General features: G+C 34.7%; 1 protein-coding gene across 3 annotated transcripts in view; it reads left to right on the top strand.

Annotated features, from left to right (window-relative positions):
* The first annotated feature begins 797 nt into the window (after positions 1 to 797).
* The window catches only part of CSTF3 (cleavage stimulation factor subunit 3), a 67702-nt gene continuing 41909 nt past the window's right edge, over positions 798 to 26590 (top strand). Inside the window, exons 1-3 of one of the 3 annotated variants that reach the window (XM_045808536.2) lie at positions 800 to 993; positions 14403 to 14504; positions 14627 to 14722. In XM_045808536.2, the coding sequence (XP_045664492.1) occupies positions 967 to 993; positions 14403 to 14504; positions 14627 to 14722 (225 nt within the window). In that variant the 5' untranslated portion in view covers positions 800 to 966. Of the gene's footprint in view, positions 994 to 14399; positions 14723 to 26590 lie in introns of those variants that run through there. The other 2 variants (XM_087854735.1, XM_045808537.2) reach the window with 2 other exon arrangements.

The raw sequence follows: 26590 nt of genomic DNA, 5'->3' as shown, positions 1-26590 counted from the left end.
AATTAGCTTGAAAGGAGTCCTACTCTCACTTAATCTCGGACTATGCCGGAACTGCTCTGAGCACTTTCACTTGTACACCTTATTTAAATTGCGGGTACTATTGTTATTCCTATCTATAGGCAAGGAAACTGAGGCACAAAGTTAAAATTTCCATGGTTACCTACCAAGTGAGAGACGAAGCCAGGATTCAAATGAAGCCAGGATTCAAACGAATGGAGTCTGGCTCCAGAGAGAGTGGAGAGTGTTTATCTCCGCTTCGCATACAAGGAATCATGGTGAGATGCTGAGCTTAAAACCCGGGGCTTACAGACTTTAAAATCGTAAACACAACAGTAGATAGTGACAGTATACATTAATATGGGCTCGATTTGTTCCTCTAATCCCTAAGAAGGATAGAAAGCATGTGCTTAGGCCATAGAAAACCTCGATATATTCCTTATCTCCAAAGTTTAGAAGGCATTAAACTTAGCATTGCTCTCTGAGATGGCCAGTTTGCCTGAACTAAACTGACTGGCAGTCAGGCTTCAACAGTGAAGAACCAGGTTCCACAGCTTGATAATTAAATTCCGAAAGGCGCGCGAACCTCCAGGCTAAACAGTTTCCCGCCTCCCAGCCGGTTGTAGCCAGCTCAGCAACAGCTCCCCAAGCCCAGGGTCGTGACGTCAGCATAGGCATTGGGCCCACCTCTGGGTTCTCTCTGCATCTGCGCGGCCTAGTAACTGGCGAGTTGGGCTCTTAACTCCACCCACTGCCCCGGAAGTTAATGCAGAAGCCACACCTCTCTCATCGTCCGGCAGGGGCGCAGCCATTTTAATTCATATCTGAGTGGGCGGTGGCGATTCGTGTTGGCGGTCTGGCTCCGCTGGGCAGGGGGTAACTTTACTGGTCTGGGGTGGTTTTTAGTTTAATTTTTCTTTTCTAGCTTCGCATCGCGGGCCAGTTCTTCCTTTCTAATCAGCTGAGGCCATGTCAGGAGACGGCGCCCCGGAGCAGGTGAGGAAAGAGAGTGGTGGGGCCTCGTGGCGACCTCTTCTCTTCACGTCTGTGTTCGTCCGAGTACTCCAGCCATGTTCGCCTGAGGAAGGAATTGGGGTCTAATGACCCGGAGGACCGGGTACAGAGGAATGGGGGAATGGGGAGCAAGAGCTGACTGAGATTTGAAATTATTTTTTGGCTTCTCTGTCTTAGGCGTTAATATGAACAAATACTTGATTTAGACAATAGCCAGGAAGCTGCTTCGTCCTGTTTAGGTTCATGGGGCTACTGCTGTGGGATGCCTTCCTTTGATACCATTTTGTTTTGATATTAGGGTGGTTAGGAATTGATTACTTTAACGTGTAGTCGCTGTTTTCGAAAAACTTGACTGTTTCCTCTGCCTCCTCTCCGATATGCCCAGAAATTGTTTACCAGTTTGAGAAATAATGTTGAGATGAAACTCATCTGGAGAAATAGTCTCTTGCCAGTGCGAATGAAGAAAGAAGCCCTATAGGAGAAGAGCATGGTTATGCCGAGATTTGGGAATTGTGTGGCTTTCTCCTGCTTCTCTTTCTTCTGTCCACATTTCATTTTCGTTTTTCAAGAGACACAAATATTGCAGAATTTGATAAATTGGAAATGAGAAGTCTGTTTTGGCCACTGTAAATAAAAGCATCTGCTTTAGTACTGGATGTGAGTGACCTATAAATATTTTGAAAATCATATTTAGTGAAATGATTTGTTTTTGCTCTTTATTCAGAATTTTGGGAAATACTTACCTTTTAGTTTGAAAGAGGAAACTGATAACCTTATGAAAGCTATCATTCAGTTTTTCGATGTAAGTCCTGGTATGTTTAGGTAAATAGTTTTTAAAATGGAGGCTAGCTAACCCGCAGAGTCTCAATTTCCTGAAATTTCCCGTTGCCGTGGTTACAAACTACACTTAGATTTTTGTGTTTTTTTTTAAGTCCCTAGCTTAGAAGGTAGAGGCTGTTCTTGGAGGTTGACAGAGATGAGGCAAAGTTACAGTTCCTCTTGAATAGTCTGGTTGACTGTAAATGTCATTATGTCGGAAAGCTTGCTAAATTAAATTTTGTGTTTACTCGTTGGCTGATTTCAGTACTGAAATCTGTTTACATTTTACATGTTGTCACAATGCCCAAGAATGTAAAGTCTGAAGTCTCAAAATTATTATATTAAATCCGTTTATGTATACCTACCAAAGTTTTTCTGAGATGGGCTCATATTTTGTCACTTGAAAGCTGAGGAGTAGTAATGTCCTAAGGTTCCACTGAAAGTTTGCAGAGCTTGTTAATTCTTAAATTTACCTAAAATTATAAAGACACCGAAATGTCATGACCTTGAATATTTCAGAACTGTGGTGTTCTAAATGGAAGAGATAGATAGTGGTGAAAATTGACAGGAAAAGAAATTAACCTAAAAGTTTTACCGTGCAAAGTTTAGTACTAGAGAAAAGTTGAAAGAAAAGTGCAATGAACGCCTGCAATACAGTTCGTCACCTAGAATCAACAATTATTAACTGTTTTTCCATACTTGTTTTATCTCTACATATATATACTTATTTGAAAGTAAGTCAACACATATTTCAGCCCCTTATATTTCATCATTCTTTTATAAAAGGACATTGTGGCAGTTATATAACCATACCGTTTTTCTCAACTAAGAAAATTAATAGTAATATCGTATCATTTCTGAAGCCCCGTTCCTGTTCACATTTCCCCAGTTGTCCCAAGAGTATGATTCATAGGATTTTCTTTCTCTCTTTTTTAATTTTATTTTTACTTTTTTTTATCAGAATCTAATCTGAGTTTACATGCATCGTTTAGTTATGTCTCTTGAATAGCCCCCCCCCCCCGCCCCTTTCCACCCAGGGATATTGTCTGAAGAATCCAAGACAATTTTCTAGTAAAACTTATCATTTTCTGGGTTGGTTTGATTTTTGTGTGTGTGGTATCATTTAACTTGTCCCTTTATCTTTTGTTATTTCCTGAAAATTTTGTGGTTGGTTAAGTCTAAACTGAGAGCTTTGATAATATTTGGCTTAAATATTTTGGGTAGAACGGTATAATGTTACATCAAAAGGCACTTCATGCCAAGTTGTTAGGTTGTTCCACTGTTAGTGATGGTTAAGTTTGATTATTTGGGTAGGGTGATGACTGCTGGGTTTCTTCTTTGTGAAGGATTATTTTCTCCTTTGCAGTTAGTAATCGGTGGGTTGATTTTGTGTTCCTCAGTAACCTTTTAACTAGTTATTTGTCAGTGGATAATTCTTGAATAAACCAGTTATTACATTGAAGGTGGCAAATGATGTTTTAAAAATTCTGTTCTGTCTTTACTGACTGGCTCATATTTTTCTGTAAAGAATTTTTTTTCCTTTCTCTCTTTTTTAAAATATTTTATTTATTTATTTATTTTGGAGAGAGAGAGACAGAGAGCGCGCCCGTGCACGCGAGAGTGCGAGAGCTCAAGCAGACTCTGCCCTGAGCACAGAGAATCTCAAGCAGACTCTGCCCTGAGCACAGAGCCCCATGTGGGGCTCAGTCTCAGAACCCTGAGATGGTGACCTGAGCCGAAATCAAGAGTCAGATGCTTAACCGACCGAGCCACTCAGGCGCCCCATTTTCCTTTCTCCTTTTTAAAGGAGCTTACTGTGGATTCATGGGTTTCTCTGTATTTAGTGTTAAAAAAATAAGCGATAGTTATATTTCTTTTGGATGTTCAACTTGTCCCGACCTTTATGATGGCTCCTGTATCTTTCTTCCGTTAACCTAAAAGACAGTTCTTGACATCTGATTGTCAGCGTTATCTTCATATAATTTTTTCTTTAACTTTGTAATGATTTCAAACATGCAAAAAAAATAGTATAATGTATAATGTTCCTATCAGAGCTTGAACTGTTGGCTAATCTTGTTTTTTCCCATACTTTCTTTTGCTCTCCCAGTCCTCATTACTTTCCAGCAAAGCCCAGATATTGTATTATTCAGCTGTAACTGAAATGATAATTAAATTATACCTTCAAGAGTGACCTGGTTAAAAATATGAGTCAACTAGTTTGCTTTGGGTAGGGTGATGATCTCTGGGTTTCTTCACTGTGAAGAATTATTTTTCCCTTTGCAGTTAGTATTCTGTGGGTTGATGATGTGTTCCTCAATAATCTTTTAGCTAGTCGGTGAATATTTAGAGGAAGGAGCACCTAAAATGAGCTGAAATGACAGACAAGAAAAAGAGACTAAATAGAACTGAAGAATAGTTAAAAACAAAAACAAAAAAACACCAAAGCCACTCCGAATGGTGCGTTTGCTTTGGAAAAACACCAGGGGGTGTGATGGACAAAGAATATGGCAAGATAGGTATAGATTTCTTTTAGCCTTATAGCACTGAAGCTCAAGAAAAAGTTGGTTGAATAAACCTGATAGTAACTTAAATTTGTTATTCAAAAATATGGATGGTCATTACTATCTTGATACTGAATCTATAGCTTTGTGCCCTCTGGAAGAGGGAAATGATTGTAAACAGGCAGGATCACTTGCTAAGGTTTATTGTAGTCTTTTTCTTTTTTTTAAAGTCTTGTGAGGAAGTTCCATTTTGCATAGAGAGCTATTTAAATTACCTTGGCAGTTTTCATCGGTAATTTTGATTACTGTTTTAGCCAGTTCAGTGGTGATAGAGCTATTATGTGCTTGTAGGTTCCTCCCCACGTCCCTAATGAAAACACATCTGGTTCATGTTTGGAATTATGGCTATATTTTTGTTGTGTGTGTGTGTGTATCTATACACACATACATACATACGTACATACATACACTAGTGCTTTGGTTCAGCTTTTGATCTCATTCTTTTAGCCCCATTTTACCTTGTGCAGTACCCCTACAGCATTTAGCTCTTCCTCCACTGGGTTTGGACCTTAGTTGAAGGGACTGCCTTATTTATTCATCCTTGCATCTAGGAATCGAGGAAGTTCTGTTTTGATACTTAATGGTATTCAGTAAATGAATGGATGAATTTTGCATTTAGGCTCCATGCAATACGTTACAAATTCCCATAGAATTTAATTTTCGGAGGACAGGTGCATAAGTAATACAAAGTAAAATAATTTGGGCATAAGCGTGGGGGGGTTCTAAAGTTAGATGAGAAGAGGGAGAGAAATGTGCTCAGCCAAGACAGTTCATATCAGCCTTTAAATCCCTAAACTTCTGTTTCTGCACACATCTTTTAGAAATAAGACTTCATTTTTAAAACAATACATAACCTACCTAGGATTAGGAAGGCCTATAATATAAACAAAATGATCCTCACTTTGGAAAATTTGCAAGACTTGAAGAAGCATAATTATCAGTAGTTCTTAAAGAGGGGAACTTGAGGCCATAAATCGTTGTCTTTTGGTGAAAAATAAGTTTGGGACAATATGGAAAATAATGAAAAATGTTCCCTGCTATATACTTATTAAGATGAAAGATGAAACACATACGGTGTTGAAACCTGAAACCTGGTTTAAGGTTTTGTTGGGTAACCATTAGTACTTCCTAGCAGTTAAAAGATAATGAATGGTATTGTCAAAACAACTTTAAAGCCAAAGTGGAGGGGCGCCTGGGTGGCTCAGGTCATGGGATAGAGCCTGCGTCAGGCTCCCAGCTCAGCGGGTAGTCTGCTTCTCCCTCTCCCTCTGCCTCTCCCCTTGCTTGTGCGCGTGCGCGCTCTCTCTCAAATGAATAAATAAAATCTTTTTTTTTTAAAAAAGAATAAAGTCAAAGTAGAAGGGGAAGCGGTTAAGAATAGGGAGGGGAAAGGGCCAAGTATGTGTATTAGACGATGTGTTCTTTGGGCCCAGTTAGTTTTATCTGTTTTTAACAATCTTTCCTACTTTTCCTTCTGTTGTGATACTTGGTATAACAGTTTGGGGCAGCCAAAATTGAGTTCATCTTTATTGTTAATATTTCGACCATGTAGAATACTCTAGTTGGCAATAATTGTTCATAAGAGAGATTGATCTGTGTATGTATTAGTTTTCCTTAGAAGTACAATAGAAGGGTGCTGTGTGTTCCTTCAGCATTAAGAATATAGGAGTTTCAGGAATACAGCTTACATCCCGGATAAACTTTCCAGAATTGCAAAATCTGGGTTGAGATTTTTGTACCTATTAAGTGGATATTGACAAAACAGCATAGTTTTAAGCTTTTCTGCCATTGTCTCTAAATCTTTTCTCTTTAGACAAGACCTAGCTTTGAATTTGAGTCTTTCTGTTTTGTTTTGCTGGGCAGTTGGTAATGGTGTGAGAATTGATGTAAAAAGGGATTTGAATTAGCAAATATTTAGATTAATGGATAGTTTATAATCAGTAAACACTGAATAAAGCCAGGAGGACAAAACTATGTCCTGATTATGTTCTAATGTTTTACTTAGTTTATCTAGTGAATTAATATCTTGGCTACTTTTGGTCTAAAAACACATTTTTTGAATTCTAAAAGATTCAGATTTTTATCTGTAGTTTGCGTCTATTTGTTTCCTAGGGAATGAATAGCAGATTTAATAAGCAAATATGATAAGTATCATTTGGATCAATAGTCTTTAGCCTGTTTTTTCTCAAGTTTTGAATTGTTTACGTGTTTAGTAAATTTTTAGTCTCTGGAAAGGTCGAAGGGATTATATGAAGGATACATACTCAGATTCATTTACCAAAAAAAAAAATCTGACAGAGTTCTGTTGCACTGGTAAAGGAACACACACAGGACTAAGCTGTCATTCAGTCCTGATGTCACCTGTCACATAAACTGCCTTATTCTCTAGCCATATGAATCGTCTCAATTACTGCTTGCGGATAGTCTTGCAAAGTTCTACTGGTCTATTTTTAATTTTGAATAAAGGTTAACTACCAAGGGAGACGAAAGACTTCACACAGATAGTATAATTTATTCAGCTTTATTAATGTTTTAGGAAAAAAAATTGACTTAGATCTGATGCTACTTTATTTTTAAAGAAACAACATTTGGAAAAATGTATTTACAGAACAGATAGATTAGATAGTGTTTCCTCCAAATGGAGTCCATGGTCCATTGCAGCATCACCACTTAGGTGCTCTATACAAGTATATGTGCATGCACCTTAACTTCAGACTTACTATAACAGATTGTGTGAGACTTGAAACAAGTACCACAGGTGGTTTTTATGTAATTGAAAGCTTGCAAACCACGTAGGGGTTGAAGATATCTGAACCTTAAAAGTTATTTTTGAATACATTCTTGATAAAATAAGTGGAGAAGAAACTGCAGATTATTTGAGGATGTTCGGCTTTTGATAGTATTTTATGGTTTTCTTCTCTGTAGTATATTTAGTCAGTCATTACCCTTAATAGTGGAAAATACTCATTACAAAACCATGTTAGAGACTCATCCTCCAGTTCTGTTCGTCATGGTCAAAAACTGTTTATATAGGTTTAAATCTTTTAACTTACCATCTTCTCCCCTGTACTTTTGATGTTTTATCCCTTGGGTTAAATATTCGCTGATCTTTATTTTTAAAATTTCAGCATGACATCTAGCATCACACCCTCCCCATTTACCACAAAAACAGCCATTTGGAGGAGAACTACCTTTTTTTCTGTGAAAGTTGTACTTCCTTGGTGGGAATGGGCAAAATAAATTAGATTATTTTATTCTTTCAGTCATTGATCATGTTTGTAATCCCCCCCCACGCACCCCCGATTAACCAACCCCTTAATATTAGTTAAGCTGCCGTATAGAAACTGGTTTGCAGTTTCAGTAAAGCTTAACTTAGAGTTTTTCAGAGGCTACATGAGCTATCCACAATTATATGAAAAGGCTATTAAAAGTGCTTTTCTCTTTCCCAACAACATATGTAGTCATATATTTCATAACTGTAGTTATATAGTCATGATTCATCCAAAACAATATATTGCAGTAGATTGCAAGCTGAAGCAGATAATGTCTTCTTTTCAGCTGGACTTCAAAGAATCACAAAAACATAAAACTGCTGTTGTTTTCACTAATTATTATTTTTTTTGAAAATATTTTTAAATAAAATTATTTTAAAATGAACTAAAAAAAAACTTTCTTAATTTTAATTTCTAATATAATATTGATAGGTGTAGCCCACATTTTAAAAAATTTTTTGTTTGGTTCTTCAATTTTTAAGAATGTAGAGTGATTCTTTACAAAAAGTTTGAGAACCATTGAGATAGTGTATAGTGCCTGTGAGGCCCTTGTCAAATTCTGTTTCTCTGGGTTGGCTTCACATAACAAATGATTAAACATGGAAAGTGAAAAAACCCACATAATGGGAGAAACTTCTTGAAAATCTGATTATCTAATAAGGGACTTGTATCTATAATACAAAAGACTCTTGCAATTCAACAATAAAAAGATAACCCAATTAAAAATGGGCTAAGAATATGAAAGGACGGGGCGCCTGGGTGGCACAGCAGTTAAACGTCTGCCTTCGGCTCAGGGCGTGATCCTGGTGTTGTGGGATCGAGCCCCACATCAGGCTCCTCCGCTATGAGCCTGCTTCTTCCTCTCCCATTCCCCCTGCTTGTGTTCCCTCTCTCGCTGGCTGTCTCTATCTCTGTCAAATAAATAAATAAAATCTTTAAAAAAAATATGAAAGGACATTTCTGCAAAGACAAATGGCCTGTAAGAACATCAAAAAATGCTGAACTTCATTAGTGATCAGAGAAATGTAGACCCAAACCACAGTGAGTTACCACTTGATACCCAGTAGGATGGTCATAATCATCAAAAGACAAGTGTTGGTGAGGATGTGGAGCAATTGGAACCCTCTTTTAACACTGTTGGTCGGAATGTAAAATGATTCGATAACTTTGGAAAACAGTCTTGCAGTTCTTCAAAATGTTAAAAATAGAATTACCATATGACCTAGCAGTTTCACCTGTAGGTGTGTGTGTGTGTGTGTGTATGTGTATGAAAAACACAAAATGAACCCCACTCAAAAACTGGAAACAATCCAAATGGCCATCAACAGATAAATAAAATGTGGGATTTGTGGGATTATCCATACAATGGAGTTTTACTTGGCATTAGGAAAATACTGATACATGATGAAACATGAACTTTGGAAACACGCAAAGTAAAAGCTAGAAACAACACATGTTTGTATGATACCATTTACATGAAATACCTGCATGTCTATGGAGACCGAAAGTAGTTTGGGGTTGCCTAGGACTAGGGGTTTGGGAAAGGTAATGGCTATTAGGATGGTTCTTATTGGGTGCTAAGATGTTTTTAAAAAAATTTATTGTGAATTGTATACTTTAAATGAGTGACTTGTGTATGATTATGCCTTAAAAACATTATTAAAGGGAAAATTTTAAAAGGTCGCATGTAATGGATTTACCCTTCTTTCATACTTTTAGCCAGTTGTACACTTGTTATTATTCACAGAGAAAATAAGTTAGTTGTCATGTTAGCAATACCCTACTACTAGAAAAACAATTCATAGAACAGTTGCTAGAAATAGTTCCTGAGTAACATTTTTTCCTTATACCAAAAAAAAAAAGTACATCATTTTTCTGGGTTTTGTACCCCTTTGAAATAGCGTATGTTGGTGTGTATCTCTGTATACACCATACAGTTGTGTTATTTTCTGGTTTTTAAAATTATGCATATCAAAGCATTCCCAAAGTCCTACTGATAATTGGTAATGCGTGCCTTGGGAACTACTCCAGCTTTTGCCCTGGTCATTTGATTTGGGGTTCCATCCCACTCTCCATTAACATTCCCTAAAGAATGATAGTGGGGTCATAGTTTATTCCAAAGGCAAAAGCTGGATTTTTGATAGAATTTCTTATCTTATTGTAATAAGTTTTGGGGACGTGTAACCATGGGACAGCTGTTCTTTCGCTATACTAAACAGAGTTCCGACCTCATTCCATTTCAAATGAGCACTGGAAACTTGTCCTAAATTTTCTTAAACTGACCTATTCCTCTGATCCAGCAGTAGATTTAAGGAAATAGTAATACAATTCCATTCCTTATGGAGGTCCAGTCCCCTTGTGGAATACTAGAAAACTGTTTAAATTTCCTTTGCCCTATAGAAATATGCCCAGGCAAGAGAACAAAAGTGTTATGCTCTTGGCTACCCAACTGGTTCATGATGATAAATGACTTTTTATTGTAGGAATTAAATGTGGCCATAACTACCACAGTGTATTCTTGGCCATTTTGGTTAGCTTCCTTGTTAATTAATGCACTTGATTGAGAATTATCTATGTAGATTGTTTTATGAACATTTAACTACACCCTTGGCAAGAGGAAAATATTGAGGAGTGTAACAGATTTGAAAAGAGCTGAGCCATGGTTCTTTCAGATTCTAACTGGACTTTGGGTAGATTTATGTAATTTAGTTATATTTCTTATTATGAAATGGGGTTATTACTTAACAAGGAGTGATTAATGCATTTTTTTAACATCTGCTATCCAGCATCCTTTGCATGGGTTCTTAGGTCCATTGTTAACCCCATCCCCTAGGTGTCTGGTTAGAATATTAGGGGTTCTGTGAAGTTGGATGGGGAGAATAAAAGTCTTTATTTTTACTAATCTCTAACTGAAATTGAACCTTTCCTTCCATTATGAACGTAGACAAGAAACCACAATAGCAGTGTTAGCAACAACTGTAACTGGACATAAATATTCCAGATATTATTGTCCTCATCACTAGACTCATTGCTAGATCCTGTTATTTAATGTGTTAAGTATCTATTACTGTGTAAAACTTTGTTTAAAAATATTTCAGTAATTATATTTCAGTATAATTGGTTTCCTCTGAAGTCTCACATAGTTTATTTTGTGTATTTAAGAACATTATTCTGAGAGGGGTGCCTGGCTGGCCCAGTCAGTAGAGCATGTGACAGTTGATCTTGGGATTGTGAGTTCAAGCTCCACATTGGATGTAGAGCCTACTTTAAAAAAAAAAAAAGAGAGAGAGGGAAGAACGTTATTCTGAGAAAGAGCCTATAGGCTTCAGTAAGTCTACTGAAAGTCTTTGGAAAGTTCTGGGACACCAAAAAGGGTTAGGAAACCCTTGGAGAGCTATGGTTTTCACCTGAGGCTGCACATTAGCACCATCTGGGGAGTTTTGGTTTTTTTTTTTAAATAGTGATAAAAAATAAAAGTAGTGATGGTTCAGGCTTGTTCCTAGAGATTCTCACTTAATTGGTCTATATAGTGGGGCTTGCACATCTTTTCCCCAGGTGATTCTGATGTGCTGCCAGGGTTGAGAATCACAAAGGAGTGACTTATTTAGCAAGGGTACATTTATACTTCTTGCTGTGATTTTGCTCGTTGAATATTAGATGCCATCTTTTGAGTTTTCTCTGTTCTTTTACAGATTATGGTATATGTTACCTAATTTGGTAGGTTAATTTTCAGCAGGTGGATCTTGAGTGAATAGACCTCCCATCAGACTGCTTTGAAACACTAGTTGTTAGTATTGATTGACTAAAGCAATTCAAGTACAGCTTAGCTGTTTTTTAGTTTCCGATTTAAAGTTCCTGTATCTCACTTCCTATTTTATCATTAACATTTCATAGTTGGTATCTTAAAAACTAAGATCCTAGTTTTATTTTAAAATATTTTTCTTAAGTTTTTTCAAGAAGTAAGTAAACTCTTTGAAAGGAGAAATCTTTATTTTATTGTATCTCAAAGTGTCCCTTCAACAATGTGTGGCACATTCTGGGCACTGAGCAAATATTTCTCAGGTGAATAGTAAAAATTCAACCAGAAGAGTATATACATTGTAAAGTGAGTGTTTCTGCGAGTTTGTCTCTCCCCAGCTTACTTCCAATTTTCCTTTTTTAAGATTTTGTTTGTTTGTCAGAGAGAGAGGACACAAGCAGGGGGATTGGCAGGCAGAGGGGAGAAGCAGGCTTCCCGTTGATCAAGGAGCCTGACGCGGGACTCAGTCAGACCCTGGGATCATGACCAGAGCCAAAGGCAGACACTTAACCGCCTGAGCTACCCAGGCGTCCCTCACCTCCAATTTTTTTTTACACCCAGTATTATGGAAATAGTTCTGTGTTGCTGTCTATAGACCTGCCCTGCTCTGTTCTTTTTGGTGGCTACAGGTTCCATAATTTATTTAGTCAGTTCTTTTGTATGTGATTATTTTAATTATTTCTAGTTTTATGCAACAGCAAACAGCTGAGTAGTTGACTGTTTTCAGTATACATCTTTGTGCATGTGTACAGTAGGAGAAATAGCCAGAAGTGGAATTCAGAGTCAGACATTCATGTTAAATTTTGATCACATTGCTACTTGCCCCTGCCAACAATGTGAGAATATTTGTTTTTACATACCCTTTCCAGTGCAGTGTTGATTATAAAACACTTTGGATCCCTGTCTTACGGTTTACATTTGTATTTCTTTTTCTATGAACTATTCCAGTACATTGCCCATTTTCTTTGTGAGTTGCTGGTCTTTTATTGACCGTACATGAATACATTTAGTACTCTGTCAAATATGTTGGATATTTTTTAGGCTTGTCTTTTGACTTTTATTATACTTTTTCATGCACAATTTAAACAATTAAGTGTACTCTCTTCAAAGGCTTCTGAAAAGCCTTAAAGATCCATTTCAGTATGTTTTCCTCTAGTTCTTTTTTGTTGTTAGTGTTGAAATCTTTGATCTACCTGAAATTGACTTTGGTAGAAAGGGTTAAATAGGAATTGAACTTTATTTTGATAAAGTTCACTGCAGTTATTCTAATAGATGATTATACATTTATTCTAACACCGTACATTGAATAAGCCAGTATTCTGATTTGAAATATCACCTTTATTTGTTAATTTTCCATATATCATTCTCTTTCTCAACCATCATGAACCAGTAATTCATGAACCATTACCAAACCATTTTGCCGTGTCATTTTGTGTTTTAATATGTGATTGGGGCCAGTAATCCTCCTCTATTAAACTTTTCCAGTTTTAGTTTCTTGAGCTAGCCTACTTACAGAGCTCTTATATATTAGTAAAATATAAGTTTCATACAAAATTACATTGGTCTTTTAAAACATGTTTTTCTTTCTAAATAAAATGTGGACTTATTAGTGGTAGACACTGATTTATTCCAAAGAAGTGTATATTTCTTCCAGGTGTATTTATTTCCCTAAACCCATGACTAAAAATTTTTTCCCAACTGGAGTTTTGATGTTCTTTTTCTATGAGATGTTAATTGGCACTGAAAAAAAAGAAAGCTGTTGGGGCAGTATTTCCCCCATCTTCTCTTGAGTATTATTGTGTATTGCCATATTATAGATCCAAGAAGTCCTGCAAAAAGACAAAACAACTTTTATAAATTAACATTTATCTGACTTACTTGAATATCACTTTCTTTTTGTGGCACAAAGTGGTATTCTGAACAACAATTTGAGAAGTAGTACTTGTATTTTTGCCTCAGGTGCTGGCTATTTTAGACATTACTTTTTTGAAGATTATATTTTTATAATAAAAATTAAACTATCACCCACACGTGACCACTAAACGTTTTAGTATGATCTTACAAATCTCTTACTGCAAATTTCTTTTTCATAGTTTTAATGATGCTGTATATACAATTTGTGAATCATGTTTTTAAACATGATTTTAAACATTTTTTACATCAAAATACAATTTCCATGTCATTTCATGCTTTTCGTTTTGTGGCTCAGGATGAATGCTCTATAGCAGTGTTTCTCAAAATTGGTCCAGGGACCTGGGAGGTTCCTCAGACTTTCAGAGGATCTGTGAGTTCAGTTTCATAATAAATTTAAAACACTTTTTTTGCCCTTTCACTCTTAATCTCTCGTGAGAGTGCAGTGGAATTTTTACATGGTGTGATAGCACATTGAATGCAGAAGCAGATAGGAAAATCCAACTACATTTTAAAAAAATCAGACACTAAACAGATTTGCAAATATATAAAATAAGGATATTCTCACTGAATTTTTAAATTTATTTTGCATAAAAGTATTCTGTTAACATGTAAATAATTTTTATTGTACATGGATAAATATTTAATATTTTTGTCAGCATTAATTTCTATTGTAGTAAATATTGAAGTAATCACATAGACAGAAGCTCTTTGGCATACTCAGTAATTTTTAAGAATATAAAAGGGATCCTGAGACCACAAAGCTTGAGAACGGCTGCTCTATATTTAATGTAAAAGATGGGTTTGTTTAACTATAATAATGGCTTTTAAAAGTATGTGATCACTAAATTTTGTTTTTATGCAGGTGACTTATGATAGCATAGTATATACAGATTGTAGAAAATGCAGGCCTCTTTTGTAAGAGGACATTTTTATGCTTGTATTGGGGACTGATAACTGTGCTTGAATTAAATTAGGCATGAAACTTTTAAAACAGTAACATCAGTTCCTTATTTTTCTTTCCCCCAGGCAGCTGAGTATGTCCCAGAGAAGGTGAAGAAAGCCGAAAAGAAATTAGAAGAGAATCCATATGACCTTGACGCTTGGAGCATTCTCATTCGAGAGGCACAGGTTTAGTGATATAGGATTACATTTCCTTCTCTATGGGTCCAATCACACTACTTGGTTCTGCAGTAAATAATATTTTCATAATCCTAACATTGTAAATGCTGTTTATTGGTTTTCAATTTTAGAATCAACCTATAGACAAAGCACGGAAGACTTATGAACGCCTTGTTGCCCAGTTCCCCAGTTCTGGCAGATTCTGGAAACTATACATTGAAGCAGAGGTTAATATTTTATTTTTATTTTTTCTTATATAGCATCTGATGGGAATTGCAGCATACACTAGAATGATAGAAAACAAGCTAGGAACATAGATAGCACAACTAGGACAAGGAGGATTTAAATGTCTCTTGCCTTTATTTTGTAAAATAGGTTTGAAGGAGTAATTAAAATGAATTTTTGAAATTTGGGTCTTTACAAGCTGATGATTGTTGCATTTTGGAGTTGCAACAACATTAAAACAGTTTCAATGGTATTGGAGTGCTTTAGCCTTTTATTTACTTGTCATGTGTCAATTTATTGCCTCCTGTGTCATTTATTTAGAACTCATTTTCTTTTTATTCCTACTTACAAACTAATATGAATGGTATTATAAGAAAATACAGAAATGTTAACTTAGTTTCATAGGGTAACTATATTGAGTGGTGAAATGAAACATGTTAGGTGAAAAATTATGTCAGGTTTTAATTTTGTGAAATGCATGGTTTGTCAATAAATGTAAGCATTTCGGTAATTTAAAGATAAGGTTTTTTAATAGACTAAAGTTTACATTATTCAGGAATAAGCTAATGCGATTCAAATCTGTGTAATCATAATTTACCCAATGATACTTTTTTCTTTTTCTTGCTTTCTAACTATCTTGAAATTTTAAGTCAGGCATGTTTATTTTAAAGAGTAAGGGCCTCATTCTTGATTATGATTAGAAGGGAAATGTTCATTTTTGACAACTGGAATTAGCAGTCAAGATGATAATAAAGCGTTAATGTATTGATACCAGTGGCACCAAGTAATCATCTTTCAGGTTATAATTTAACGAGATGGAAGGGGTGAGATGGGAATAGTATCCACATTACAGTGAAAATTCTATTCATTTCTTCTTATAACTTATATTATGAAGTATTCTTATTTTGAATGTTAATTTTTTAATATAAATTCTCAGTCTAATCAAATACACTGCAGCCTCATCATAACATTTTCCATAATGACTAAAATCTGATAATACATGGGTCTGTTTTGGACCTATTCAGAGGGCTTTAGTCATCAGTAGTACTAAACAGACTTCACAACACAGTGCTGCCTGTGATGTGTTCCTCATGATGGACCCAACCAACAGCCAGTTTAAATTGAGGCTACAGTGTACTTACTGTATTTGTGCTATAGTTTATAGTATATTACTTTGGGAGTGGGAGGGAATTACTGGAGAATAGCAGGAACATTGTGTGTGTGTGTGTTAAATTTTTTTTGTGTGGTTGTGTATGTGGTATGTGTGTTTGTGTGAGAGATTGTACCTTACGTGGAGTTTGGTTGTGGTTTTTGCCCAAGACCATATCCTTAAGGTTTCGTCACTTATCCTTTGGGACCATTTCTTTCCTTAATATATTTTATCATCAGAGTAGACTGGCATGGAATTCACCAGGTGAGTGAGTAGGGCTGTCTGAAGTATGCTGAACCCAGTGCTGCTTTGTAATACTCATTAAAGCAAGGAACCTGGATCACCTGTACTTGGTCTGCATTCCAGTTTGATTTCACAAACACATTAGCTTATATGCAAACTCATCAGAAATGAACATAATTGATACATAATAGCTTTTGTATAACGAAGTAGTACTTTAGTTTTAGAAATTTCTCAAATATTCAGGTATTTATTCATGCATTTTATTATAGCATAAGTTAAACTGAAATTGGCAGTTAGATACTCCATTCTGTGAGTATGAACACAGTCTGTTTCTCCCATTTCTAGCTAAAAATACCAACTGCATTCTAAAAAAGAATCCTAAGACCAGATGTTATTTCAAGGGGCTGAAAATTGTCCAAATAATAACAAGCTCATTTCATTTAATATTTCAGAGCTGCTAGCAGTTGCCTGATTTATTTAATTGGTACTATTTGCAGTTATTTCACACACATACACAAATATGAATGTATGTATAAAACATCTTTTGAGGAAAAAATGGTAAAGAATATATATATGTGTGTTTTGTAAAATTGACATTTTCGGTTTAGGAATTAAAATGTTAAAATGCTGATTCAGAAATGCGTATCCTGAGCTGTGTTTTTCTCTTTCCTTATATGCTCTTTATTTTTTTATTTTCATATTTTGTACTTTGTTTAGCCTGTAAGAGGCTAAAGTTTTCTTTGGTCATATCACCCAGTGTGGCCTTTAATGTTTCTGGAGGAGACACATTACCTATTTATAATACATTGAAATCTGAAGTAATAATAAGAATGTCTTCACATTAAAGGTAATACTAACAGTGTTTACATAACATTTTGTATGCACTCTCAAGAAAATAAAGTTTTTTTGATACATTTGTTGTAACTCAGTACTTCGTGGTGGGAAAAGTATGTTTCATTTATTTATGGTCAGCCAGACCTATGTGTGTGAGTCCAAATACATTTAGTTCTTTTCAGATGAAAATACATACATCATTGATAACAAGAGATAATTTTGCTTCCCCAGAGAAATTTGTAAATCCTACTTCAGAACAAAGTTAGCAAAGAGCGGTTTTTTGTTTTTTTTTGCTTTTAAATTTGAAACATCAACATCAGTTGCAAATGAGAGTATAATATAATTTTTATTAAAGACGTTAATGACACTAATCTGATATTTTTCATGTTTGCCAGTATATCAGCTTTTCTCATCAGTGGCATCTGCAGTACCTAGCTACTTGTGTAAAATTAAAAGATAGCTTTATTAAACTATCATTCTTAATTCATTACCCACTTTTAGTTTTTTGCTAAAGCATAGAAATTGTTGGAGATAAAGTTCTCTGGTTCTAATGAAAGGACATTTAGGATCAGCATCTGTGTATTTATTATAATTATGTAAGTTCAGAATTAGGCCAGATTACTTTAGTGTTACATATGTTAATTATATAGAAACATCAGAATTAAGTGGAATACCCAGTCAGAGCCTCATTGCTTTTTAAAGAACCACTTTTTTTAGGGGTCAGAAGGGTTGCTAAATATCACAAAATTGAGAACATTTATGGTTTTGCCATATTCTTTTTTAAGTTCTTTTTTCCCCTTGTGGTTTCTGTAGCTTTTCATGTAGCTAGGTAATCAGTATGACAGCACATAAGCTACAGTATCTTACTCGTAGAAGTAATTTGTTTTGAATTGAGCCACATTCATAAGAAATTTTCCTATGAAAGGAACATGATTTTTATTGGTAGCTGAAGGAGAAATGAAGAAGGTAATGCTTCTGGTAATAGCAACAATGTATTTTGCTATCTGTGAAAGCTGTAATTCTTTAATAAAAGTATGTAGAGAATTGATTGCTTTTTATTTAAAAAATTTTAAAAACATGAATCCTATTATAAAATGGGTTGTAAAGTATACATTTCAGTTTTTCAAAATAACCTTTCTACTTGGGAAAAATGACTCTTAAAAAATACCTTTCTTCTTGGAAAATGGAAGTGAACTCAGGATGGAACATGAGTGACCTAAATTGAAATAAACTTCTCCGCTGTCAATACTGTTTTAATTCCTCTAAGTAGCAGTTCAAACTACTGTTATAATGTTTTGTATATACTGAGCAATGTGATTTTTTAAATGCAGATAAAACTATTGCATTATCATATAGATTATATATACTTTTCTATACTTCAGCTTGCAATCTCTTTTTAAAAAATCTGTACTCTTTTCTTATAGATCTGCTCTTTTCCTGTTTGTAATAAATGTTGGTCCATGTCTGTGTGATTATTCAGATTGTACTCTAAAACACAACATGATCTTTAACCTATAGTTTTTTAAATGCATGTATAAATGTAGTGTAGGGGTGTAAAAGAAAACAGGAATGACTTGCAAACACAGAAATGAGTAATCATATATCCGAAAGTGCTTTGAATAATTACATACTATTTTTAAAACAAAGGAGATATTTGTGTGTTTACTATTAAAAGTAACACTTTTATTTCAGGTTTTATTGAAATATTTTATCCCATCCATATTCCCTTCCATTATTGTAGCATAGATGTTTAGGCTTTGTCACTGATACTAACTTGATCTATACATTTTTTTTTCCTTGAGGCCTTTCCTCTTTACCCAGGCAATGTATAATAAAACTGTTTTGCCAAAGGACATAGTTAATTTAGATAACATTTCTTTTTTCTAAACTCTTGTTTTCTATTCTTTGTCTTCTAGATAATTTAGTATTTTATGTGAAATGTAGTGATTTATTTTTAAACAAAACCTTGTACTAATCAGCCTAATTGCTTGTGTATTTCTATTTCTCTACTTTATAAAGCAAAATTACAATCTTTGCAGTCACTGATAAACATTGAAAAAGCAATGCTCATCTTTTTTCCTCTGCAAAAGACTCAGATTTTTTTTTTTTTAATTATTTATTCATTCGACAGAGATAGAGACAGCCAGCGAGAGAGGGAACACAAGCAGGGGGAGTGGGAGAGGAAGAAGCAGGCTCATAGCGGAGGAGCCTGATGTGGGGCTCGATCCCATAACGCCGGGATCACGCCCTGAGCCGAAGGCAGACTCTTAACCGCTGTGCCACCCAGGCGCCCCAAGACTCAGATTTTTAACCCATCTTCTTCTTATTCTACTTTACTGTGTGTAATAAGATCTATGGTATATTCTGAAAATGTGGAAAAGGCATTTCTAACCAGATTTTAATAAAAAGTACACATATTCTAAAATTTGTTATGGAACAAAAAGGACTATTTGATCACACAGTTGGTAGTTTCCCTGTGGGTGATGCTCCAGCCTAAATTTCTTGGGCATTTGTGGAATAACAATACTTAATATATGATATCTAATAGTGTTTTTTTTTTTTTAATTGTGTAATCAACAAGATCTTAGGGGACTGTTTTGGTATACGACCCACCTCCCCTATTCCAAGAGGTATTAATTAAAATTATGCTGCAGCATGGCATCCGTGAATAAACACAAACACATAAGCCCTTCCTCATATTATGGAGTAAAACCTCCGTAATTGGAAATAAAATTAATCCTAACAGAAAAGCCTTTCAAGGGTGCTGTGCATTTTTGGTTCTAACTTGAGCATAAGGGAACCAGGTGGTGGTTAATTGACTTTCTCTTAAAAAACAAGCAAAAAGACCTCTTAAAGTCAAAGGCTCGAATATTTTCTAATGGGTCTGTTGTTTTTTATTTTGTTTAATGTGTGCTTTCAACTTGCAAACAGCTGTTCCTTTTTGAATGAGTATGATTCAAGGCACTTCCAAGAAATGAAGATGTCTAAAATATACTGGTGATGTCTACTATTAAAAGCTGTATTTCAAAATGTGGACAAGAATGCATTTATCTGCTGTAAATAATTTACTTTTTAAACCTTTTTATTACTAAACAGTCATGCTCTTAGCAACTTTGAAACAGAAAACAGTTATTATAATGGCATAAATTGAAGTCTGTATAAATTTTTTCCCCCACATATTCAGAATCCACAGCAATTTCAACAAAATTGTGAATTTGCTTTGAATACAACTTGTTGAGAAACTAAACGGCTTTTCTAAGGCTCAGGGAACCATAACCTGGGGTAAGTTTTACCGTTTTGTATGCTAGGAGACCCACCTGACCCCCATCACCCCCACAAGGAAAAATTTTCAATTTGGTAATATTAAGTGATAGTTCAAAAAACAAAAATCTAATGTCAAAGACAGGATTGAAATGTAGTTTTGAAATATACTTTGAAATGTAATAAGGCCAATAGAGTAGTCCCAAAGCTTTTTTTTAAAGCTAGAATTTCTAATACTTTTATTTATGTGATAGAACATGTTCAGTTATGACCTTTTTTTTAAATACAAGATACTAGTCGTAGCATATACAGATAACATTGTAAGTCTTTACATATTTCTAGATGGGAAATAGTCTTTTTTCTCTAACAGTTGTGTGGAGATACAATTGACCCATAGCACTGCATAAGTTTAAGGTGTACAACATAAAGATTCAATACATACGTATGTAGTAAAATGATACCCACAATATTTAGTTAACATCCATCACCTCACATAGTGTTAAGGGAAAAGGTCTGTTAATGGCGACATTTTCTGTAACTTTTTCATGTTGAATTTTAAGGAAAAAAGTGTTGACCATTTTGTGATTATGATTTTCTCGAAAATTCTTTTTTATTAAACTGAATATGCAAGTATTGTATATTTAAACCCCAAGAGGACATTAAATTTAAATCCAAAATTCAGAGCTGGAAGATAAGATGAATTAGTTTAGCCAACTCATATGTGAGTGAAATAAGATATCCCTTAGAGTCAAAGTTTAGAAACTACAGTGGTATAGGATCACCTTGGAAGCTTTTAAAACCTGCAAGTTTGTCAGTTCGCATACATTAATGCTGACTCGATGACCACAGGATGGGCAGGTGGAAAATAGGTGTTTCTGGCATCTAGTTTGAGGAACAGGCTTAAAAGGGCAATAATTGAATCTCATTACTGTGAGTGTGTTTCATACCTCACAGAATACTACCTGTATTAGTACTATAAAGTGATTAGTCTCCTGGCTTGCTCTTTTGACTACATTGTGATAGATCACTCAATATATAATCAATCTAGAACTAATCTTCGAAGTGTCTGTTGTGTGCGTGGTAGTATTCCTGACAGTGTGGTGACTATTTTTTAGATCCGCCATCAGGGTTGTGGTTGTGTTAATTGAACTTTGACAGTTTTATAGTTGCCGACTTTATTCCTGGGTTTGAAACCCAAATTTCTAGCTCTGTAAACTTGATTATTTAGAGAATATAATCTAAGTACAAACTCTGAGCCCCATGTGTTCAGGGAGAACCACTTAAGCTAGAGAGTATGGCTTAAAATTACTGCAGCTTTTTTTGATGACTAACCCTTAACCCTTCCTTGAAAGAGTTTAAACTTATGAACACCAGCACATCTTCATTTTTTCAGATTAGCCAATAATCCATCCATTCATTTAATTAGTACTTGAGTCTTTATAAGTACTACTCATTCTTTTGGGGGATGGGAAATGGAGTGTTCTAACAAAGAACTGGTCATTATTTTTAGCTATTTTTGTAGTCAGGTTTCTGAATTTTTCACCACACAGAGGAGTGCATTGTTTCTCAACCATTTTTAATTAATGTTTACTTATTTTAAAAAAATTTTTCCGTTAGTGGCTTCTGGTAGCTTTTAAATAAGACTTTTTAGAAATGGTAATTTTATTATTTCCAGTCAGTATCTGTCCTTAGGAGAGTTGGCTCTTTCCATCTTATAATTGAGAATATTTGCATCAATGATATTTGTGGAAGAACTGGAGTAATATCTAAATTTCATAAAACTTAAATGTCAAAATCTCATTACGTTAACGAAATATGAAAGTATGGACAATATTGTAGGAGAGAGCTTAAAAGTATTTGGGGGAAGATTGTCAACAAAAAACATTTCCTGCATTATCTGTACATTTATTTTAACTCCATCTACCATTTTTTAAAATTATTATTCATTTATCTTGTTTAAATAAGTGATTTCTTGGGGTTTTATGGTTCTCTTAATTAGGATATGTTATTAGGTGAGAAAATGTAAAATAGCACTATTTAATCATTAGAGTGGAAGACTCAGATTGTATGCCAGTCACTGGGGAGTACATGGTTTAATCTGCTTTGTTATATGGGTTGAATAACAAGTTAAAACTTTGTTTTTATCGGTTATAAACTGCCATTTTTGCTTTTTTAACTTGTTTCTTGAAAATACCTTAAACTTACAGAAGAGTTGTGAGAACAATTCAAGAACTCTCATATATACTTTGCCCTGATTAGCCAGTTTTTAACATTTGACATACGCTTTATCAATTCTGTTTTTCCCTGAACCGTAGGAGATTGGGTTGCATACATCACAACCTTTAATACTTCAGTATATTCTCTTTTTTTTCTTCTTTCCTTTTTTTATTTTTTTTTAAAGAGCCAGGGAGAGGGAGAGGGAGAGAGAATCTGCTAGGCTCGACACGGGGCTTCATCTCAGGACCGTAAGATAATGACCTGAGCCAAAATCAAGAGTCGGCTGTTTAACCCACTAAGCCACCCAGGCACCCCATTTCAGTGTATTTTCCAATAATATCTTCTCATACATTTAGGAAATTCTGGAAACTTAACCATTAATAAAATCCTAATCTACAGTCCATGTTCTGCCTTTATTATTATTCTGGTCATGCCCTTTATAGCAATTTTCTAATAAAATTAGTCTTATTCAAAGTTACTGTATATAGTTGTCATTCCTCTTTAGTCTCTTGATGTTGAACTGTTCTTCAACTTTAGGTTTGGTATTTCCTCATTAGATTCAGTTACATACAGTGTAGCTGAGAAGCTGCAGATGATTGTGTATCTCATCCAGGGGCACGTGACGTTCACTTACCCCTTATTTGTGATGTCTGCTGACCATTTTCTCCATTGTGTAGTCACGAGTTCTCCTTTCGTAATTAATAAAATAATGGGGAGATAATTTACGACTGTAAAAATCCTATTTCTCATTCAGCAGCCACCCACTTCATTTGAAATTGTTAACAATTCTATTAGGAATCACTGATGTTTTTCTTCTGACAGATAATCTAGTTTTTTTGCTATGTTTATTGTTCAGTGTAAATACGTACTCTTCATGACCCAAACTTCAAGCTTATTTATATTTGAAAACTATTGGAAAGTACTAGTTTTTCTTTACTTCCACACTTTTTCTTTCCATTTTTTTTTAATGGTAACTGGGTTTTTTCTTTTGAGATTTTATTTATTATTTATTTGAAAGAGAGAGAGACCGAGCTGGCAGAGGGAGAAACAGGGATCTGAGCCAAAGGCAGACGCTTAACCGACTGAGTCACCCAGGTGCCTCTCCACATTATTTTCTTTTAAACGGTAGTTAGTGTAGTTAGAAAAGTGATGATATACAGGATTTCAGTGGTTTATGATTGTAGCAAGTTTACCAGATTGTATACTTTATCAGTAATGCCTTCAAATTCTGTCATAAGTCACATGGGGAAGATAACATTTGTTCAACTCATTAGATTTATAAAAACTTAACTAGTTTTGTATTTTTATGAGAACCACTGTAGGCCACAGAAAATGAGTATCTTTTTGATTTGTTAGTTGGCCAAATGGCACAAGTCACTTCAGATAAGAATGTGTATTTTTTTTTAAATCGTCACGTCTTTGGCTTTAAAACAGTTTAGAAAATGAGTAAAGTTATCTAGATAAGTACTTCATTGTGTTTGCAAATGCTATCTTTTTAAAGTACTTAAATTATTTCTTTTGCTGCTTGAGGCACAGATTAGAAAGCTAACATTTTAAAGGAAATAATTTCTCTATTAACAATTAAAGGTTGCTTAAACCGTGGAAGAGGTATTTTCCTAAAAGCTGGCTGTCAGTGGCATTGTCAATTTTTGGTATTGCAGAAAAGATGTTTGAAGAATTGGTAGTTTCCTGAAAGAAATGTGGAAATTTGCAGGTAATAAAGGGTAGTATGGAGGAATAGAAATGGCACGGAATTTGAAATCTGGTGACCTAGGATTTTGTACTTTAAGCTCTTCCCATTGAATTCCTGTCACCTTAGGCAAGCCAGCCATCCATTCATTTATTTATTATTGCTTTTTATTTTATTTTTTTTAAGTAGGTTCCATGCCCAGTGTGGGACTCGCTTCATGACTCCAAGATCAAGAGTTGACTGAACCAGCCAGGCACCCCCCCCTTTTCAAATTTTTATTATGAGAATTCTAAAATTATCTAAGTTGAAAGAATAACATGAATATTAAATACCTAGACACCTTCTACCTTCACTGAATGTTTTGCCATACATGCTTTGTCTTTCTCTATTTAATAAAGAATATTTTATTAGATAACCACAGTACCATTATCACACTGAAAAAGAACAGTAGTGTTCTAATATAACTTAATATGCAGCTCATGTTTACATTTTTCAGCTGTCCCAGATTGCCTTTTTTCTGAAATTCCCTGTTTCTGTGATGGATGAGATTATTCGAATTTTATGCCCTTACAGTGTTCCAATTTTTAAACTTTTTTTTCTTAAGGGAGAGCATGCAAGTGAACGGGGTGGGGGGACGGAGGGGGAGAAAGAATTTCAGGCAGGCTCCATGCTCATCGTGGAGTCGACCTGGGGCTTGTTCTCACAACCCTTGAGATCCTGAACTGAGATTAAGAGTCAGTCGCTTAATCCTAATGGTCTTTTTTCTGCTGTGCCTTGTGTTTAATTAAATTTACCACACAGATTTTCTATTTCTCACTTTCATCCTTACCCCATCAGAATAGGAGAAACTAATATGAATTCAAGTGTTGATTCCAATAATCTATAAAAATGGAAAAGTCCCATTATTCTAGACAAGAGTTGTCTTTAGAACTGTTGTAATGTTGGGATGCCTGGGTGGCTCAGTTGATTAAACATCTGCCTTTGGCTCAGGTCATGATCCCAGGGTCCTAAGAGGCAACTTATTTTCTAAATTTAAATACATTTGTAATAACTTATAGTTTTTGTAGCTCTTACCTAAAATATGCATGGGATTGAACTAGAGTTCTTAAATATAAGCAGATGTTTTTCTCTTACGTTATATTTTCATTATAGATCTACAAAACTAAATTTTATGGAAAACAAAAATCTGTGGACATTACATAAGGGAAAAATGTATATGAGGAAGATATTTTTGGAGGTGAAAGATTTTTCTAAAACATTCTTAGAAGTAAAGAGTTCAAGTTACATTTTAAAAATTCATAGTTGATTTTCAGTTGTATCTTAGAATGGTTTTTCCTTTTTTCTGTTTACTGGCCTCAACAGTAATAGCTCAAATTTATTGGTCCTTTAATATATTCTGGCAGTGTGTTTAGTACTTAAGTGGGATATCCGATTAATCACAATTTACCTTTTGAGGTAGGTGTGTATCCCTCATTTTTTTTTCAGATGATCAGCTTTTCTGAGATTTAGATTATTTAACTTCGTTAGCATCAACAAAACTCATGTTTAAATAAGTGGGAAAGAGGTCTATGGTGCAGTGTTCTAATTCCTGGGTCTGGGCATCTGGTCCTTTGAAAAAACAGATTATGTGTAGCCACTCACAACTACATACAATTGTGAAAAATGTTTTAGAAGTTGGCATGGTACAGTAACTCCCATGCAGCTTCATCTTACGGTTTGTAAAATCTTCTAAAATTCTTGTTTGTTATTTTATGTATTTTTACCCTTCACAGTTTTAAAAAATTTTAGCCTTACATATTTTGATTTAATTTCAAATAACAGGAATTCTGAATACAAACACAGAAATCTTAGTACTTCTGGATTTATAATTTGTAAGAACTCATTCTTTAAAACTATTCAACATTAATATGAGAACAATACATTTATTTACCTTCTATTTCTTAATGAGCAGTCATGAGTTTTATTAGGATGGAATTTTCTTAAATCAAGGCCAGAATTTAGGATTTAGTGAAGAATATTAGCCTTCGAATATCTGCTTACTAAACAGTTATCTTTTCTTCCCATAGAAGTGTGGAAGTCTTGCAAAGTAAGTTTTCTGATAGACTTGTTTTATTTAGAGAGAGAGAGAGAGAGTGTGTGTGTGTGTGTGGTTTTTTTAAGAGGGGAAATCTTTAAAATACTTAATTATGAAAAAAACCATGAAAAAGTAAAAATGAAAAATTGAAGTCAGAGGGGCACGACAATATTTAGTGCTCTTTTTAAAAGTTGTGAAAGAGGATCTTAACTCCTACAGTTAATGGGAAAGTCATAGTTATTGAAACTGGACCAACATTTCCAGTTATTGGTAATTTATAGTGTATTAGAATTAGAAGATTAAGAAATATTGAGTACATCTCCCGTCTATGTCACTGAATACTGAAATACCTTTTTATTCATCTTCCTGATACTGCTCAATTGATCCTAAATACACCTTTA

This window comes from Ursus americanus, chromosome 24 (genome assembly GCF_024610735.1).
Source record: "Ursus americanus isolate L20-20 chromosome 24, mUrsAme1.1.p, whole genome shotgun sequence".
NCBI classification, from domain to species: domain Eukaryota; kingdom Metazoa; phylum Chordata; class Mammalia; order Carnivora; family Ursidae; genus Ursus; species Ursus americanus.
The sequence above is the reverse complement of the archived record's forward strand: the minus strand, read 5'-3'. Positions and strand labels throughout refer to the sequence as shown.